This window comes from Cimex lectularius, unplaced genomic scaffold, assembly GCF_000648675.2.
Source record: "Cimex lectularius strain Harlan isolate CLEC.00 unplaced genomic scaffold, Clec_2.1 scaffold8, whole genome shotgun sequence".
NCBI classification, from domain to species: domain Eukaryota; kingdom Metazoa; phylum Arthropoda; class Insecta; order Hemiptera; family Cimicidae; genus Cimex; species Cimex lectularius.
In genome coordinates this window covers 1,629,512-1,650,790 of record NW_019392656.1, presented here as the reverse complement: position 1 = coordinate 1,650,790, position 21,279 = coordinate 1,629,512, and the positions used below count along the sequence as shown (strand labels likewise).

The following is a 21,279-nucleotide window of genomic DNA, read 5'->3' as shown; positions in this document are numbered from 1 at the left end:
GACACATTCCTAAAACCAAAATAACCAACACATTGTAATTTATATAGACCAATAAATGTACTACCAACTTGAGAAAGACTTCCTTTAAAAAGAATTCTTCTACTCTAAATTCATAAAATATAATTCCTGACTATCGATTTGGTTTCGAGCCTGCCACTCAACATCATCGCGGCGTAGACATCTCCTCCCTTGAGATGGGAAAGTGCTGTTACCGTGCTTTTGTTGACGTACGCCAAGTTTTTGATCGAGTTTGACTCCCGGGATTGTTATTCATATTTAAGTCATATTTTTTTTCAACCTGTTTCATCCTTCACAGTTTATTGATGGGTTTTTCCGAATTGTTAAAGAATTAAAGGCTATTCCTCCTAGGCATATAGGCCTATCCATGCTGGTATTCTTCTGGGCAGTAATAATTCCATGCTGTTATAAGTATACAAAGTTGACATTCCATCTCATGCATATACAACCATTCTTACAAAAAACCTTGATTTTTTAAAGAAAAATTAACACGATACACGTATTCTAATAGGTTTAACGTTTTGTATATTCAATAATATGCAAAACAATAAAGTGTTGTTGAATTTTTTTTTGTACATATGTATATTGTTTAACACCCTCTTTAAATCGAATATTCCGTAATCCGAATAATAATCCTGCAGCAATTAGTTCGGGTTATTGAGAGAGACATACAAATCACCGTATTCATTATTTTAATATTTTTCTTTTTAAATATCAAATTTGAAAGTTGGTATTTAAATTCGCATCCGGGAAACGTTTTTTAAATTGTAATTATACGATGGAAAATATTGGAGGTTGGACGCAGTCATTTCCCCTTTCACTTCCAATTAAAGGAAAAAATGAATCGGTCTTGTTTTCCCATGTATGTGTCATTTAAAAATAAATTAATCGAAAATCCCGCTATTTTAGCCTTGATAATATCTCAAACGAAGGACATACGACTTGTGTAAAATCACAATGATACAAAATTGTTTATACATATTACAAGAATTAAGATAATAATATTATAAACCTTTACGTATTTAATTTGTAATTTGACCAATAATTTTTAAAAATAGAAACAACATTAATGTCAAAAATAACAAGAAGTAATTTGTATATCATTGTGTTTAATAAATGTACTTGCTCGCTTTATTACAAGGACAAGTAATACTAATTTTGGATCAAGTGTGAATGGACTAAAATACTTGATGAGCTTGAGCTTAAATTCCATTGCAAATTCAAATTATTAATTATTTCTATTATCATAATCACTTTACTTTACTAATAAGACATAAGTCGCAAGCCTAAAATATTAAGCCATAATGTATTTACCCCTCGCCCTAAACATTCGAATATGACTTTTCTTTCGCAAATAAGGGAAGCAATCTTTTTTTACAAAGCTACACCCTAAATTCCTATATATTTTAACATAAATTACAAATTACAAAAAAAAGTATGTATAAAAAATGTCAACATATTTAGGTACAAAATATGGTTTAAAATAAGGATAAACCTTTCGGTTTTCATGGGAAACTTGTATGTTACAAATATCAAAGTAAATAAATTTATGATTCTGCCGTTGGTAACGTTGGACAAGGAACTTTTGTTCCTTTTGGTATTAGAACTCGATCTCTTGGCACTAGTTGACACTAGATGTAATTGCCTTTGGCGTCGCGGTAGAGGTCATCGTTTACGTTATAGCGATCCGGGGATGATGGACAATCGACGTTGAACCACCAGTCGCACACCCTGACAGCTTGGTTGAAGACGGTTCCGTTGGGACAGAGGAAGCTGTACATCGCCCCGGACGGAAGGCACCAGTGCCACACCTAGAAAATAGAAGAATTTTTCATTATGTTTATTTGATGAAGTTATTATTAACCAAGAGTTCAACGCCTGTTTAATACATACTATAATAATCATGCACACATATTAACGACTTTGTTTTATTATTCAATTAGTAAAATAAGAAATAACATAAACTAAAAAATAATCTAAATAATAAAAAAGAAGAAATAGATTAACAACAAAATGGCTCTTCTCTGAATTAAAATAACATAGGCAAGCCCGCAAATTAGATCTGCTGTGCGGGTTAGAGTAGCCTCCCAATTCAGGCGCTTCACAATACTGCATTGTTTTAAGGCGAATTGTTGAGGGTAGACGGGTTCCCCCCATTCCGGCTGTTGGCTGCGGCATGGCTACACATGGTTTATGGCTATAAAGCCAATACAAAAAAAATTTATGAACGTTTAATTTAAGAGAATTTGGCTATTAGAATTTAATATTTTAAAGGGGCTCTGTTAAAAATCTACTGTGATTGAAGTTTTAATAATTGAATAATAGTTTGTCAAATAGATATAATTAAACCACTTGAGAAATGTGCTAGTGCGTTTGTTTGTGGTTTAAATGCGTGGTTTATGTTTTATACTTCATTAAACATTAAAACATTAAAAAAGTTAATTTCATTATATTTGATAAAATATGCTTTCATGACGCTTTTGTTCCTACTATCCTAGCTATTTTTGCATGAATGTATAGTTCTTTTTCGCTCTGTTTTTGTGAAAAAGAGTTAAAGAATTATATACATAGATAAATGGAGTGGCAAATGTATATATAGAAGATTGATATATCAAAAATTGAAATATGTAACCTCAGTCGTTGGGTATTTGATAGTTAGAAAAAGAGAGAGAGAATAAGAAATAACATAAAATAAAAAATAATATAAAGAAATAAAAAAGAAGAAATAGATTAACGACGCTCTTCTCTGAATTAAAGTAACATCGGCAACCCCGCAAATTAGACCTGTTGTGCGGGTTAGAGTAACATCGTAATTCAGGCGCTTCACAATAAAGCATTGTTTTCAGGCGAAAGGTTTATTTAAATTGTCTCATCAAAACAATTAAAAATTTTATTCGATACATTTAATTTAAGAGAATTTGGCTATTAGAATTTAATATTTTAAAGGGGCTTTGTTAAAAATCTACTGTGATTGAAGTTTTAATAATTCAATAATAATTTTAACAGTTTGGCAAATATATATAATTAAAGCACTTGAGAAATGTGCTAGGGCGTTTGTGTGTTCGTGGTTTATGTTTCATACTTCATTAAACATTAAAACATTTAAAAATTCATTTCATTATATTTGATAAAATACGCTTTTATGACGCTTTTATTCCTATTATCCTTGTTATTTTTGCATAAATGTATAGTTCTTTTTCGCTCTGTTTTTGTGAAAAAGAATTAAAGAATTATATACATAGATAAATTGAGTGAGAAATAGATATATAGAAAATTGATATATGTATCTTTTCGAGCAACCTCAGTCGTTGGGTATTTGTAGTGAGAAAAAGAGAGAGAGAATGAGAGAAAGAGAGAGAGAAAAAAAATGAAAGAGAGAGTGTGAGAAAAGTGAATAAAGTCAAAGGAGAGACAGGGAGAAACAGACGACAGAAAAATAGATAGTAGCAAAAATTAATTTTGGTTGTAAACGATAAACATTTCTTTATAATTAAAACATTAACATTGCTTGATGAACTGTTGTTTAAATTAATTATATTAAAACTATTTTAGCTAGCAAAAACGGGAAACTTTTAAAATGTTCTTTAAAAATAAACTTTTAACATTGAATTCAGTCCAAAGGCAGAGAAATTTTCAATACAAAGACAAAACTTGTAAGAGATAAATTTGTTAAGTTAAACGAACTTTAAAATAAAACAGTCTAGATTTTTTCTTATTTCTTCTCTACCTCAACAACTTAATGTGTACAAATGTCTTTTGTAAAATTTTTGTTTGAGATGCAAGTACATATTTAGTAAATTATTCGTACGAATGCACAAAACAATGATTGTTTACTTAGACAATTACGCTGGAGAGGTGTGCCGTGCGTGTTAGCGTTGCGCTTCAATGCAGGCACTTAAAAACCTAACAGCTTGTAAAATATTTTTGTCTTCTGAATATGTACAAACCAAAATATTTCTCTTCAAACCACACGTAGGAGAGATATGTTTTTAAACTCTTTTTTTTTTTTTTTAATTTATCGAATAAAGCTGGGAAGAATGAAAATATGAAACAATTAGAGTGGAAAACTACTCATTGGGAGCACTACTAATTACATTGTACTACTTTTCCCTCTAAGCAACATCATTCGACAGGAAATCTTTGGGCCATTGTCTCTCTATTTTATGTGGTGGATTTGAGAGAATTCGGTGGCATGAGAGTTGTTCAATGAGCGGATTCAGGTTGACCGGGACAGCTAGTATGGTGTTACGTGCGTAGGGTGTATTAAAAGCGTTGTAGATGGTTTCATTGGATACGGAGAACGGAGCATTCAGGATTTTTCTCTATTTTGGATTGGGTTTTTTGAATTCTTCGTATGTTGCAACGCTCGGCAAAAAATCAAAGTTCTAGGTTATTTGTCCAGGTAGGTTATATGATATTATAAATCAACGGTTTGTTAGTGAATGATATAATCTTTTGGTAAGTATTGTTGATCTCTGAACTATTTGATGATGTGAAATGTAGTCAAATAGCCCGTTTTATCCAAATCGTGGAAACACAAACAAAACCAAAAAAGTATTGTCGAAATTGTGTTGCAACGTCTCATCAATTTTAGTCTTTTAAGTCCATTATGTGAATTCCACGATAGTCTAGGTACATCTCTATGATTCGCACGTAGTTTGGTAGGGAAAATTACTGAAGTGGTAGTACCTGTGGAGGGTGAAAGTAATATGTATTGATTTGTTGAATTTAATTCTCTTAGCTCTGTACCATTACTGTAACGGGTACGGGAGGAATGGACTGGATAAGTATGAGACTATCTGGTTAAGCACGGGGATTAGGACGCACTTGTGAGACTCCGGCTTCGATAAGATGGTACAAGTAGGATCAGTGATCAGATTGAAGTAAGTCCTTAAGCAGCAACAGCAAGCCAAGATGCCACTACCATTACTCCTAAGGCCTGAGCCACGTCGAATGAGAGCTGTATTTTCCCATTTCAAGGGGAAAAGAGATTACATCTACTACGCATTGACACTGTCCTATGGTAAAAATGAGAAAGTAAAAGCTAACTGGTGATCGAGTATGAATTGCTGGGAATCTAGAATTGGTCTGTTTTAGAAGGAGCCGCTCTAGGATTTTATCTAAAGATAGACAATAATCTATTTGGTACATAAGAAGTTAATAGATGTTTTGTGTTTTTGAATTTTAGTATCATACGATGTTTTTCCAATGATGCAAAATAGAGAATTCATCAATTAATAATTACGATAAAAAATCGTTTTTAGAACCAGCTACAATTGAGACCAGCCCGCAGTTGGATTTGGAAAAGAAATATTTTAAAACTTACTTGACATTGAGCTTGAGGATCAGCATAGTAGCCCGGGGGGCGGGAGCTGCAGGAAAACATGAGACCCTGTGGCACCTCGTTGTAAGTTGGGTATTCAAGCGCTCCTTGACTTGCCTAAGCAAAGTTTAAAAAATGATTAGATTACTGTTCGCAAGAGTACTTTCGCCATAATAGAAAAAGTTTTATAATATACATTCAAATTATTTATGTTAATGAAATTTAATTATTCTGTATTATTTTTTATTGATTGAGTGATATCAAGGGGCTCTACAGATTTGGCGATAAGGCTGTTCATTTACATGAAAATGATGACGTTTCGGCTCGTTCTGAAGTTGTAACATTTTCCGAAGATTTCAACCTTATTGGTAATAAGCGACAAGATAACGGATTGCAAAAGTTTGAACTTTGAGGGAGAGTCAATAGAAGATGGATTGAAGACGTTTCCCAAATCGTGATTTACTCAAAATACTTGACCGTTGTGTAACGAGGACCAGTTTAATTAAAAAACTCGTGATATATCAGTTTTCGAATGTTTGAATTATTCAAGGTAAGTCAGCGTTACACATTTCTTAATGAAACTACTTCTTACTTCGTTTCGGATGGCATTTGTACGTATCAGTAAAACTAATCATCAAACTAATCAAAAAGAAATCTACAATAATCCACACATGGCTAATTTCAAATCATTTGAAAAATATCAATTTAGTGTCATACAAATATATAAATAAATATCATTTTTCATAAAGGATATATGTTTCAACGTATCCTTACTCTTCCTTATTATTTGACGGTTAATTCATAAAAATATCTATTTTGTTTGGATTTTCATTGTACTTATCCGTTAATCATGATATGTATGATTTCAGCTAGGTTTATAATTATCAATTAATTAACCCTACCCACTTGTGATGTGAGAATTTATGATGAACTTGAGTAACTGAAACATCCACGAATGGCAATACACAATACTAGTTAATATGTTTTAAAAATTCGTATTTAAAAAAAATATATATTCATTACAATCTGTTCTTTATTTATATTATGTAATGAGCTGGATTTACAATATTTACAAATGGCTTACGTAATGTGTCTGTGGGGAGTTACCATTGTTGTTCTCGTCAGTCGTCTGAATGGAATATAGGGGTGGTTTCTATTGGATATTGATTGGTCAACTCGAGTGGGGTGAGAGGAGACTTTATTGTGGATAGGGGAAAAAGTTTACGGATTACTTTTCACACGAGAGGGATTTTGAGGTCATTGTGATATAGTAAGGGCATTGACTATGGTTCTAAGGTCTTTGGGTTGGAAGATTGGAAGGCCGACAGTCCACCTTGGTTTCAGTATTTCCTCGTAAATAGTTTGTTGGTCCGAAACATTGCTTAGTTTCGGTTTTTAGTTTTTAGTTTGGGTATGTTGTTCCAAGTTTGCCTTGAGTCTAGGAACCCAAGGTAACGGACGCAGTCTGTTTTTGGAATGGGTGTATTATTGTGGAATATTATATGAAGGGTTTTACTTCGAAGAGTGAATGAAGGCTGCTTTTGGTTTCATTAATTTAATTAATTCATTTATATGTCAATGTTTGCTCCATTTGGCTATTTGTAGACAAGTGAGCTCTTCTGAAGGTATTGTAGGATCAGAGGATAGCACAGCTGTGTCGTTGACAAAGGATGCAAGAATGGTGGATGGTTAAGTCGGGTCATCTGCGGTGTAGAAGAGGTAAAGGATCGGTCCAAGTACGCTGCCCTTTGGTACTCCCGCTCTCAGAGGACAATAATCGGAGTAGGAAGACCTTTGGGGACTTTGTCATGAATTCTAAACATTTTTATCAGTACAATTAATTAAGGTTTTTAGTTGAAATGAAAAAAAGTCAATGGCACGAGCGGGATTCGAACCCACGATCTTCGGCTAGATACGCCGCTGCTCTACCACTTGAGCTATCGTGACCTCGATCCACTCGGACATCAACTTCCTATCTCAACCCCGCCTTATGAGTTTTCCCTCCTTTACGAAAAATGCAAAAAGGAGGGAAAACTCATAAGGTGGGGTTGAGATAGGAAGTTGATGTCCGAGTGGATCGAGGTCACGATAGCTCAAGTGGTAGAGCAGCGGCGTATCTAGCCGAAGATCGTGGGTTCGAATCCCGCTCGTGCCATTAACTTTTTTCATCTCAACTAAAAACCTTAATTAATTGTAATGTATTAATTGGTCAAGCGGACCACGAAATTAGTGAATTTTTATCAGTGTTATGACGTATTATACTTTTTTCATAATTCTAAATTTTACAATGGGCATTTTAAACTTTTGTAAGTTATGCATGTTTTATAAGTATGTAATGTGAAACATGCTGAAAAGAAAATCTTCCTCAGCAGGTGTAATATTTGTTTATAATACAAAAGCACATGCTCATAGGAACCAATTCATCATAGACATCAGGTTCCGTATGGTAATGGTTAATTTTTAATATTAACATAATAATTACTACAATATAATATAATTTGGTAATGGAGCACTTTAACTCTGCAAATAGATTTTCTGGAAGTTTTCGTTTCTTTTATGAATAAGTCATGCGAGGTTGACACACAGACACTTACTGTGGGGCTAACGCCCGTGTATACGTCTGGCATGCAAAGAGAATCCATATGTGCCGCTAATTGAAGGGGGCAATTCCTTGGTTCCATATAGAGAGCGTGTAGGAATGTCACCCGATATGAGAATTGTGCTTGCGTACGGCAGCGAATGTCTGGGTCTCCTCTTCCGATTCTTGGAAGAAATAGGGTTGTTTTATTGCACATAGTAATGATATTTTTGTGCCCCAGCGTGTGTTGAGAGTGAATGCATTTATTAGCGTGCATGTATAAGATGGCTGATGGCGGAATATGGAGTACCCCAACGACCCTCAATTAGATTAGTTATACAGGGTGACAGGCTGCTCGCGTCACACACTTTGCCACACACCTCCAGACAGGCAAGATCGATGAACCAAGGTCGATTCTCAACCCTTTCGCAGATATTCAACATTTTATGTTTTTTTGAACTATCTACGGTTTTCGTCATAAATCTACTCGTAGGTCTCGAACTATTCATTTTTGCGGAAAAAACATTGAAAAGAGCATCAAATTTCCTTTAAAAAGGCATCCTTGTAGAAATTTTAATTTAATTTTTGGTAAAAAAATTAACCACTTAATTTTTCAAAAACTGTTAAATTTAAAATTTGTAAAAAATTAAATTTGCACCCGATAAGGATCATTTAACACACAGGTAGATTTATGTACTTGTTAAATGCATAAATATTTTCTATCTCTTTCACAGGTGCTTTCAAAATCAATGAGCAATGAGAACCTTACACGGTTATCAATAGCGCCTGCATTCAAGTTGACCAACCATAGTCTTTTATTATTATTATTCCGCTTTAAAAGATATTATATTAACACGGCGTGGAGATAATTAAATCACGCCCAAAGAACAATGGACAAGTTACGTACGACGGTTATCAAGAAAAGCCAATTTCCCAAATCCAGCCTCTTGAGCAAGTCGCGATGGGAACCATTCGGTTATTAGCAGTTTACAACTCGGTCGAGTTATGAAAAGTCGAACATTGTGCCAAGTCGTGAGAACTACCCGGAAACCCGAAGAAACCCGTGGTTCTCAGGTTAAGAATACTCAACACGGCACAACACCGCCAAGTCATTGTTACAAATCCTCTGTGATAATTATTTGAAATGCCAATCGTACGTGGTGCAACGGAGGGCTTAATATCGTGCCTTTAATGGTTGACGTCAATTAAAAAACATGAGATTTTATTTATTACAAAACCGTGTTATACTTCTGTTCTCATGGGAGCCTCCATCCAATATTATGTTTTAAAATTTTGAATACTCATATTGTCTTAATTTAAAAAAATACTATTTCGGTTAAACTATCTCTTTAAACAAAATTTACTAATATAATTATTTTGGTTTAGCCAGTCGTGAATATTGAATGCTTAAGTGGGAAATACCAAACGGTTAGGTTCACTGTCTGAAAAATATTTTCTCAAAAATTGATTTTTTTACTTTGCTGTAAAGAATTTCGTCTGTTAAGGAATTACAGCGTATATTATAGAAAGAGTTAATAAGGATAATTTTCTATGACCTGCAATTTTTGTCTTAGATCTTCTAAGCTTTTTTGGGCGTTCTTGGACTTAAAATAAAAAAATATTCAAGACTCGATTATGGCTAATCCGCTTATTTACAACAACACTAACGAACAGGTTTTCTCCAGTTTTGTTGGCAAATTTTAAATACTATATCGAGAAAAAATGTATTTTGTCAACTAAATGACGAAAACTGGAGTTGTGTTCCTAAATAAAACCTATCTATACTTATGTCTGTATATTGATCAATAGTCTATTTTTCACACACACACACACACACACACACACACACACACACACACACACACACACACACACACACACACACACACACACACACACACACACACACACTGAGTGGATTACTGACAAGATGCTGTATGCGATGATTGTTGAAATAATTCTAATAATAATTGGAGTATGATTCTAGCTCCTAGCAGCCCCAAAGAAACCACCTGTCGCGAGGGCCGAGATGTACAATATTTGCAATAAATTATTAAACCAATCTGAATGCTGATCTTGACGGTTTATGAATTCAAAATTATCACACCCAACCATGGATGTAGAAATAAATTTGAAATAAAAGGAAGAAAATGTCCAAAAAGGAACAAAAGACAAGAATTGTGAAATTGAGTTAGAAAACTAGAGATGGTTGTTATCTGTGATTACTAACACAAATAACTTACAGATTTTTTTTGGATTGGATTTATACAGGCTCATATCCGCACATGTATGAATATACGAGACTTTCGCTCCACTGACATCTCCAGATTTTGTAATTTACAATAAATTATCTGTAGCCCAAAACGTACTTCTATGATATAACAACAATGTTTTGTATAACATTTTAAATAGACATAGCATCAGAATATTAATGTTAAAGAAAGATTTGTTAGTTATAAGTTTCTATTAAACCACACTTCGGTCTTGTTTTTTGTTACTCCTAAATTGATTATTTATTAAAAATGAAAATTGAGAATCTTATATTTAATCAACATTTAATAGATAATTCATTTTATAGTTATGAATTAAATACATTTAATTATTTATCAGTTTCTTTGACAGGGGCATCCGACAGCTTGGTCATTCAACCCCGAAGCTCTTACAAAATACTGCAACACACACTACACAATCACACCAATAAATACATTCATATCTATATACATTTTACGCACTCATACTGTTTGGTGAGTATTCGATATCCCTCCTGTTCCCTATAATAAATTAATCTAATTTGGGGTTGATGGGGTACTTTAAAAGTTTTCCGCCGTAGACCCAAGTCACGCATGAAGGGCGATGGAGACTTCACCATCAGTCCTCCCCATTCACACCAATAAATACATTCACACCAACATACATTAATCGCAGTCATTTTGTTTGGCAGATAGAGTACTCGATATTCCTCCATCTACCTGTCCCCTTTAATAAACTAATCTAAATTGGGGTCGATGGGGTATTTTTATAAAATTTCCGTCAACAGCCCCAGTCACTTACAACCTGAAAGGCGATGGAGAAGCTACTACACCATCAGCCTCTCCCCATTCACACCTATAAAAACATTCACTCATACAAGACACAGAAACACAAAACACATAACATAACTTCTATATACAATAAAAAATTTCCAATTCCCCAGGGGACCCTGAAACTCACTACCGTGTCCGAAAACCATTCTTAACTTCGGCGGCATGCCTACACGCTCTCTGTATGGAGCCAAGGCCTGGCACGCCTCTATTATGTGGGACACAACGAGCAACCTTTCCCTGCATAAGGCGGGCTTTGGCCCAACAGCAGATGGCTTTGTGTCAACCGCGATTTATCAGTATTATCTTAGTTTGTATCATTTATTATTGTAGAATGCTAATATTATCGTGTAGAAATGTGTGGTATTTAGCAACCGTTATTCAATGATTATTCGGAGATCGTGAGTGCGGTCTGGTGTGACGTAGGTTTTATAAAAACATTTTCTTTATCGTGCCAACGTTTCGATCTTCATTGAGATCATCTTCAGGGCCTTTAAAACAAAATTTAAATAATTTTTATAAATCCCAGGCCCTGAAGATGATCTCAATAAAGATCGAAACGTTGGCACGATAAAGAAAATGTTTTTCTAAACCCTACATAAGGGGCGTCGGTGGTCGGTGGCCGCAACGGTTTAAGCGTTGACACGGCGCTCATCACTGTAAGGTGAAGGTCCTGGGTTCGAATCCAGCGGCCCTGCATTCGAACCCGACATACTTACAAATGGGCTTTTTTTCAAAAACACCGGTACCCCGAGGGTTGATATAACCTCTGCTGTAGCGAACCCTCGTTAAAAAAAACCCCCTACATCACACCAGACCGCATCTCATGATCTGAGAATAGTTAATATTATCGTAAAATTAACCATTTTTGTATTGTTAAAAAATCCTTCTATGATAAAATATTTAATATTGTTTTATATAAACTTGTAAATAGATATAGCACGAAAATATTATTGTTGACGAAAGTTAAGTTATTTTTAACTTTCTATTCAGCTTCTGTCTTTTTTAATGTTACTCAAAAATTGATTATATTCTGAAAATCACAATTTAAAGTATTGTCTACTTTATATATAATTTTTATGGATGATATATTTAATTGTTTATAATGCTATATTTTTATATTATCTTTATCAAATGTTAACTATATAAGTAAGTTTGCAGTAATTTAGTGCAACACCAGTTGCTGTTTAGTATAAGAAGTATAAGAAAGGTCCATGAGAACTAACTTTACGTATATTTCCATAAATGAAACGTTGAAAAGTAAACAAAAAACTTTTTTTTTTGGACTTCGTAGTTGTACTTGATAACACCCGTCCTAAACTATTTCCAATAATTCTTATAATCTAAGACAAACAGGCATGCACGCACACACATATGTATATATAAGTCGGTTGCCTAAGTTCTTCATATGTTCCCAGGACCCTTGCGAGTAGGTTCGACCTTTGCGCATGCAATGGTAAATTTAATTGCCGAGATTAGACAAATAAAGAGCATCCCAGGAAGGATTGCGACAGAGAACTGTTTGCATTGTACACAAAGACGTAACAACTTTAACAACCGTACTCGCGAGAGAGCCGACCGGTCCTGATGATGAACCGGGAACGCTTTTTGAATAACAACGAGGGAACGATCAGTTCAGAAAGTGTAACAATAAGCTTTCTTCTCAAAATAACACTTTGATTTGCAAGAACTGGGTTGTTCCATATGAGCTTTTTCTAAATTCGCTGGTACAACTCACCGCCCAATGGACATAGAGGAGGGCGACGACGGCAGAAAGGGCGATTGTCCAAGATGTAGATTCCATCTGAAAAAATAAGAAAAAAGTGAATTTAATAATTTTCCATTTGTTTTTATTTTATATTTAAATGTAAGATCAAAACACAACACATCAAATAAAAAATATATTTTTATTCTTCTTCTAAGAAATATTGAATTGATTTTAAAATTAGAGATGGTTATTATGATAAATGAGCCACACTGATCCATCATAGACTCAGGTTTAATGGATCGTGAAACTTTTGTCAGCGGGCGTTCTCGTTTCGACATTTGCCTGATGATGGAACTATGAATAGTGAAACGTCCGGGGATGCTGAGTTAATGCCTTTTGTATCTGCGAACTCTGGTCAAGAGGTTACCGGGCTGAAATCCGTGGGAGAGCGGGCCCGAACGTGCATCTCCTCCTTAAACTACTCGTTAGGATGATTATTTCCCCGTTGTCCATCCGATGCTTATATAATAGACGAACATGTGCTTAAAAAAATGCTCGTTTACCTCTTCTTTTCCTACAACTGGAGTGTTTTTGCCCGTTTGGGATCGTTTCGTGAAGGATTGTGAAATTTAAGAAACAACCGCTGAGATGGATCGTTAGTAGATTCACGCGATTTAGTTGTAACTCCGAAAGTTATGTCACAATGTTTATTTTAGTTTTAAGTTGTATTCCTTTTATGCTGCTAAAGTGAACTACATATTATTATTCAAAGAGAATCATACTTTAATCTAGAAGATTTAGAAAAATATCAATTCTTCTGGTTTTTATTGCACATATTTTATATGTTGAACATAACTTACCATGTGGTTTAATTATCGTCAGTTCCTCTTACGGAAACTAAACCAACTTTGTTATTGAAATTTTACTTGTAAATTAAACGTTAACGGTTTCTAGCATGATCTTGAGCCATTGCATTTACTTTATGCTGCTAATTATCGACTTCGAACGTTTATAAATTTTTTAAATGACCCAACAAGGGTTCATTTTAATTTAGTCTCAGATAAACCTAAATTTTAAATAAACCATCAAAGGCAATGCTTGAGACGATAGTGGAAAACAGTTGTGTACAATGTGTTTGGGGAAATAATAATAAAATTAATAATAATGTGATAAGTTTAAGGGCCGACAAACAACCGAGGTCATCACCTTTACTTCGTTTTCTGGTCTTACACGCATATTTTTTAGCCTGCAGCCATTTAACCGTCTCAATCTGTTACTGACTCTTTGCTTTGATATGAAAAATAAATCGATTTTCTAAATTGCCAGCCCCTGAATCGTACTTCATATTGTCAACTGCAGAATAGATATAAAACATACAATACTTATATATACGTCACCACAAATAAAGAAGTCTGGTCAATATTCCTAGGGACAGGATCGAACCCAGTTTATTCTCTCTAATAACTTACTTTTAGACTGGAGATGTCACCTACTCGTCCAGAGTACTCAATTTCCTCGGGGCTGGGTTAAACAACCCAATCCTTTCCTAATAAATTACAGTTATTTATAACTGTTAATACTGCCCATATAACTGATTTAATTGATATTTTTGATATATATTGATATTGTACCTGGAAGGCAATTTTGTAGTTTATAAAAGAAATTTAATTTATTTGTTGTTTTTGTTTGTTCTTTGCAGTCTTTTATGTTTTAACAATGAAGCCCTGTCTAACTGTTACTTCAGAGTTAGTCAAGGCACAGCGATACCGTTTATCTATCCTATCCAAGCTGGCGTCACACAAGGGAGCATTCTTGGACCCTTCCTTTACCATAGAGCAATCTTTTCCCCATGTCAAAATCCTCAAATCAAAACCTTTTGCAGTGCCTCGACATTTGCTCCAAAAAGTGGAGAATTAAGATAACTGCAACGAAGAGCCAATACATTAACTTCTCACCCAGGCATATGACACTATCACCTGTTTAAGTTAGGATTTCACTACCCCCTTGGGACTCACCTAGACAGACGTTACACATAGTTATCACCATTCCTCGACAGACGATCCAAACTTAAGATTACAAGACCAAAGATTAAAATCACGGTTCTGAAACCTATGTGGACTTATAGTCTCAGATGGTCAACCAAGCATTCGAACTCCCATCGCATCCTATGATTCCAATCAAAAGTCCTAAAAAAAATTGTCAACCTATGTTATTATGTATCAAACCTCATCACACAGAGACTTAAATATTCCAGAAGTGATAACCTATTACGAAAAATTCCATCAATCCCTTTCCACACATCCCAATGCCTTGTCCTTCAGCTCAGTTCCACTACCATCCCAGATAATCTGTCGACTGAAACGGCGATGGTCACGTGATATCTACCTACGTAGTGACAATGAATGTAGAAAATGTGATCATTATTTATATCTTCTAAAGGAGGCTCACCCCTGGGTGAATTCTCCTCACATATTTGTCACATCAATTTTGTTCTTACAGTAATTTTACCGTTGTAATTGTTTTACAGAAAAAATAAAAAAGCCTTTGTAGCAATAAAGTAAAAACTGTTTGAACAATTCATTGTTCAAAAATTATTGAGAAATATCTAGTTCAGATACGGTGTTGACCAATTTTATGGTATATAAGAATGATGGGATTAAAAATGATCAAATTCTCAGGTATAATATAGAAAAGAAACGAAAATGCATTGCTAATTAGGTGAAAAGGGTTTTTTTTTCGATTACGAGAGAGATTTCAGCGTTCTTACGGCCAATCCTTAGCTGACGAGATGCACAACAAAGAAACAATGATCGGTTTGCCCAACTCAAAGGTGACCTTTAACGCACTCTAGCCAGATTCCGACGCGGATAGCACATAAATTAATGAAAGATATCCGTACAAGCGCTAATTGTGAATAATGAGAGGGTTGCGCCGTTCGTTATATCCAATCGGCGCCAGGTGGGGACGATTGCCAAGACGCGAACGATTTCGATCCACCGGGATGTTGTGGAGTTGAGCAAGCCAAAGCTATGGGAACCCTTCTGATGGGAACACACGCGAAACCCTTCCCCGGGGAAAAGGTTCCGTTTCACCAATGACCGCCTCGACGTCGATTCCGAACTTTGCAACACTTGCGAAACACAAGACAAGCGTGACGAGCACAGCCAGCATTGTCCGAGCCTTGCAGACAAATCATTAAGTCCGCAGATAAGATTATTGTCTGAATACCATCTCTGGAAGAGCGGCAGGAAACTTTCCAGCGGCCCTTTTACGACCGATTTTTAAGTAACAAACTCTAAAAGCAAACAGGGTGAAAACTATAACAAACCCAGACAATGTATACCAACAAAATATTTAAATCAGCGGAAACGGAAAACTTAACGAGGTTTGTGCAATATGTCATTGTTCTCCAGAAGAGACAACACAAGAAAACAAAATAATAACAAAAACAAACAAAATAACCAAGAGAGACTTAATAGTTAATAAAGTCGGTGTTTGGACTGCGAGTGGATGGAACTGTTGATTATTTCCCAGGGTCCTGAGGTGCACTGACTTCACGCCATTTTCAGTGATAATCGAAAAAGCGTGTGAGTGAACCAGCGTGACCCAATAGATTGATCAATCGGTTTTGATTAATATACATCTTAGTAGTTTGGCTTTTTTTGATCATATCGGTCTGACGATCAGGGATATAAAAAGGGTGCGGCGAAACACCAAAGCATTTACACTATCCGGCAAAAACCGAAACACATCTGGCAGACAAAAACAACGAGGATAACCCGACAAAACCGCTTATAACAGAATAAATAATGATATCCTTTGTATCAGCGAAACACAACGGATTAAAACCAAAAAACTCCAATACCGAACCGAGGCAGGGTGTATATTGCATTGTGTATTTGCTTGCATAAATACAAATTGCAAACGATTAAAAGTTCAATTTGAAATTGTAGGTGAAACCCTTATCAAAATGCCTGCTGCAGCTTTCTACGCTTTCTTGAAACATTAGAGCAAACATTTTCTGGGTCCTTTGTTGATTTAGGTCACGGCTTAATTCTGCACTTGAATTTCAACAGCTTATTTTTACGAATGCATACCTTTTATAAAACAATCATGTCAATTTTTGTGATTTTTCCCAATTTTTTATCTGGAAATTGATCGTTGCTAACGGTTAAACTTTACAAAATCAGAAGTGAAAACTTTGTAAATCTTTTTACAAACTTTGATAAAATTGGAATGTTAATACTTTAATATAATAATTACTTTAGTAATTAATAATTACGTCAATTAAATCGTTATGATGATCTCCAGAATGTAACAAGGTTTGAAGGAAAAGACTCATTTTTTAAGTCAATATGTCCTTAGATCCTGGATTAACAGTAAGATACGTTGTAAATATTAACCCAGTCACGTTTCTGGTTTCTGAGGACATGATTGAAAATTAAATTTTTCTAAGGACACATAATAAGCAAAAAACATAATCTACAGTCAAATGAGATTATATTGATATCAATTTTTTTTAAATTTTGAGAAAAACTAATGCAATACTTTAAAACGAGCTTATTTGTGCCCCTTTTTTTGCTTGATACGTGATGACAGAGATTTTTGCAAAGTTTCCACGTTATTTTGATTTTAGGTGATGAATAATTATTGACATTTATTTTCATCCCCACCCACAAGTATTTCGAAGGTTTTTATGAAAAATCTCATCATCGGAAGCGTTACTTTACATGCTGTAACTATAATCTTTCAACAGGAAGATCTTAAAAACGCCTACCATAACGAATAGCAACAACTTTAACACTGCCGGGTCAAGTGAAGTCGGAAGAAAGCTGATATTTTCTTTTCTCCTAAACAAAGAACTAACTGACCCTTTGTTTATTTTTATTTATATTTAAGTTTACTTTTTACGACTTTTAATTTCTTCTTGAACAAATAAAATGGGCACTCATTCCAATTGTAAATTCTTCTCCCTCACCAACGCTTCAAGGTTTCGTATTTTTGAAAATTACCATTGGTTCGTGTGCTGTTCGCGTGTGTCTTACCCTCAACCGGGTAAGGAAGATCCTTTCCATCCGGTGAATCCCCGACTTGCCCTTGAGTGCTATGCACGTTCATCCATGATCATTACTCAAATTAGCCGTAGCATGATGACAGAAATTAAGTTTTTGCATTTTCCAGCTAAGTTGCAAATTTTTTTATTTGACGATTTTATCCACGAAGTCGAACAAACTTATCAAAGTATGACAATTAATTAAGGCTTTTAGTTGAGATGAAAAAAAAGTTAATGGCACGAGCGGGATTCGAACCCAGGAAGTTGATGTCCAAGTGGATCGAGGTCACGATAGCTCAAGTGGTAGAGCAGCGGCGTATCAAGCCGAAGATCGTGTGTTCGAATCCCGCTCGTGCCATTAACTTTTTTTCATCTCAACTAAAAGCCTTAATTAATTGTCATGTATTAATTGGTCAAGCGGACCACGAAAGTAGTGAATTTATCAAAGTATCTTAATTCAAATTTTAATGCACTCAAATTTATATAGTCACTTTGATTTATAATGTAATAGTCGATATATATTTTTTTTAATTCAAACGGTTTCAATTTTTTGTAATGAATTCTCCTGATGATCATGTACAAAATGTACAATTATATTTGATACTTTGTTACCATTTTTCATTATATATTGCAACAAAACCAGCCGAACGATAAATCTGAAAAATTAATAATCCAAATTGATATATTTAATTTATAAAATCGTAATCTTAATCAACCCCCAGAACTTCCTGTATGAATCAAGTTGACATTTAAAGCATAAAGCTTTACCATCTAAAATAAAACCGAATCCTGCTAAATGGCATGTTGTTTAATGTGTAATATCAAATGTTTTTTTATAATTAAGTTAAAAAAATACAGCCGCAATAAATGTGAAAAATTGATAACCCAAACTACTTACACTTTTAATTTATGCAACTGTATTATTTAATAAACCCACAGAACTTTCTTTAAGTATCAAGTTGGTATTTAAAGCATAAAACTTTATCATCTAATATAAAACCGAATCTTGCTAAATGGCATGTTGTTTAATGTGTAATATTAAATATTTTTATTATAAATAAGTTAAAAAGAATACAGCTCTAATAAATTTGAAAAATTGATAACCCAACGCACTTACACTTAATTACACTTTTAATTTATGCAACTCTAATATTTAATAAACCCCCAGAACTTTCTTTACGTATCAAGTTGGCATTTAAACCATAAAACTTTACCATTTAATATAAAATTAAATCTTGGTATATTGGCGAGTTTTTTTAAAAGTGAAATATCAAATGTTTTGTTAAGTTAAAAGAAATGTTTTTGTAAAACACGGTGCGGTATTTCTAGATGTAAATTCACTCCACACTGCAGGGAAAACTAGAGAACAACAAAATATATATTATTTAAAGCAATTATAATGTTTTTGTTTATGAAATATGTATTATAATAATAAAACGTGGTTGTAGTGGGATGTTGATTGCTAAGCTAAACAAAATTATCTTGAAAAATAAATTAAATAATGTTTTCTTCTGTAAGGTTAATCATATTACGGATGTTTTTGTATAAAAATAATTATAATTAATTTTATACATTAATAATATACTCTTATAAAAAGCAAGAATCATCGGGCAAAGATGATCGGAGCCAAACCGTCACAAGTTCAACTCGAGACACCAATATTTCAAAATTAATTTATAGGTGAAAAGTATATATATTGTTAAAAAATCTGATGGTACTATAAGCTAGTTGTTATTGCTGTTAAATTCTGTGTTAATAAAGCGTGCTGTTAATTTTCAATTGAAGTGTTAAACTATATATCAGGTGTCAAAGAAGTATACTCAATTTTCAGAAGATGCAGATATAACTTTTACTAACGTATTAATAATGTGGGTTCGAATCCCGCTCGTGACATTAACTTTTTCATTTCAACCAAAGCCTTACATACAAAGATTAATTAATTGAAAGTAGTAATTTGGTCAATAGAACAGTAAATACAATGGACATATTAATAATGCTGATAAAATGTAAGATTATATTTTATATCATAGATTTGGAAAGCTTTAATTTTTAAATAAGTCAAAAGTGAAGAATTGATACATTTAGTACTAGTAATGATGGTTGAGATTTTCAGCTAAAAAAAGTAATATAGCAATAAATAGAGTTTGAAAATTAACGCAGTGTAATTACAGCAGTATAGTAAAATAGGTAATACATTATTTTCTCGAGTTTCTTTCACACTTTTAATTATATTTTAATTGATTCGATCTAAATTAGAAGATGAATATAAATTTTAGACTGTCCGTACTAATCACACAAACTGAACCCGTAACGCCGGTCCTTCGTACCTCTGCTGATGTTGATTTTCCTTCTTTGTCACGTTGGCCGTCTGTCTTAAATCCAAAAATCCACAGCGGTCTGTCAGCACTGCACTGTTCACTACTGGATGCTGTTGTGTCGGATGATGACGGGAGGCGAAGACTTTTATAGCGCGAATCTCAAACGAGTGGGAGGAGGCCTTATGAGAACTCTTCCACGCCGGTGTTCCTGAAGGAAACGGCCCTTCGGCGATTTTAATGAACAGTTTTTTATTTGCAAAATGGATATACTTTGTGTCATCATGTAAGATAACTGCTTTTTTAATAACCCGTATGTTATACACTCACTGAATTAAATAAAAGCTATGAAAATTTCATTTTTAATCGCATCTTAAGCATCTTCTATCTAATAAACAATAATTATTTTGTAAACACTTTGAAATTAACTATTTTTGCACCCGTAGAACGGTTTCTACTAAAAACCCATAAATAAAGCCATTTTGATTTTATTTCACGTTTTAGAGAAGATAGAGTAAATTGTAGTTATTGATTACTGTTCTTTATTGTAATATGCAAAAAATCTTTATTTAATAAAATTAAAAAAATGGAAAACTTCGCTATTATTTTAAGTTTAAATTAGTTATAAATTTGTATTTTTCACTATTAAACAATTCCTGAAAATTGTAATCTTCAAAATCTGCCAAGCTATACGAAAAAGCATTGTAATATGTTATTACGGTTGATGTGTTTCATCGGGTGTGCATGGATGGATGCATTTTTTCGTCGTTTCATCTGAAATAAAATAAAACAAAAAAAATTGGGGGAAGAGAAGATAGAGTGAGAGCGAAAGCAAGCAGGCGAGTGAGAGGGAGAGAGTTAGAGAGTGAGAAACCGAATCTCCAATAGAACCTTTCAACCCCTTCGCCCGGCTTTCCACCCTAACCCTACCTGGAAATCTTCAACATCGGCTGAAGAGACAATGGCCTAGGGATTTGCCTCAGTAATGTACGTATGCATGTGTGTGAGGGTGTGTCACCCCCATGTTAATTTTATCATGTTACGCTATGACTTTCCAAATTTACTTATTATAACTAAATTTACATATACATATTTTAGTTGGTCCTCATAATCAAAGCATTTTTTATTTTTACGCAATTGTTTAATTATTTTTATTCAAAGTGTAAATATAACTAAAGTTGCACGTGTAAATAATAATAATATT

At 34.0% G+C, this 21,279-nt stretch overlaps 1 protein-coding gene across 1 annotated transcript; it reads right to left on the bottom strand.

The window, feature by feature from the left end:
• Window positions 1-1,423: 1,423 nt before the first annotated feature.
• On the bottom strand, window positions 1,424-20,219 carry LOC106669619. Its single transcript, XM_014399202.2, has 4 exons — window positions 20,088-20,219; window positions 12,738-12,803; window positions 5,345-5,458; window positions 1,424-1,829 (listed from the first exon to the last, which is right to left on the bottom strand). The coding sequence occupies exons 2-4, from the start codon at window positions 12,801-12,803 to the stop codon at window positions 1,650-1,652; spliced, it is 360 nt and encodes a 119-aa protein (XP_014254688.1). The 5' UTR covers window positions 20,088-20,219; the 3' UTR covers window positions 1,424-1,649.
• Between the last annotated feature and the right edge of the window lie 1,060 nt (window positions 20,220-21,279).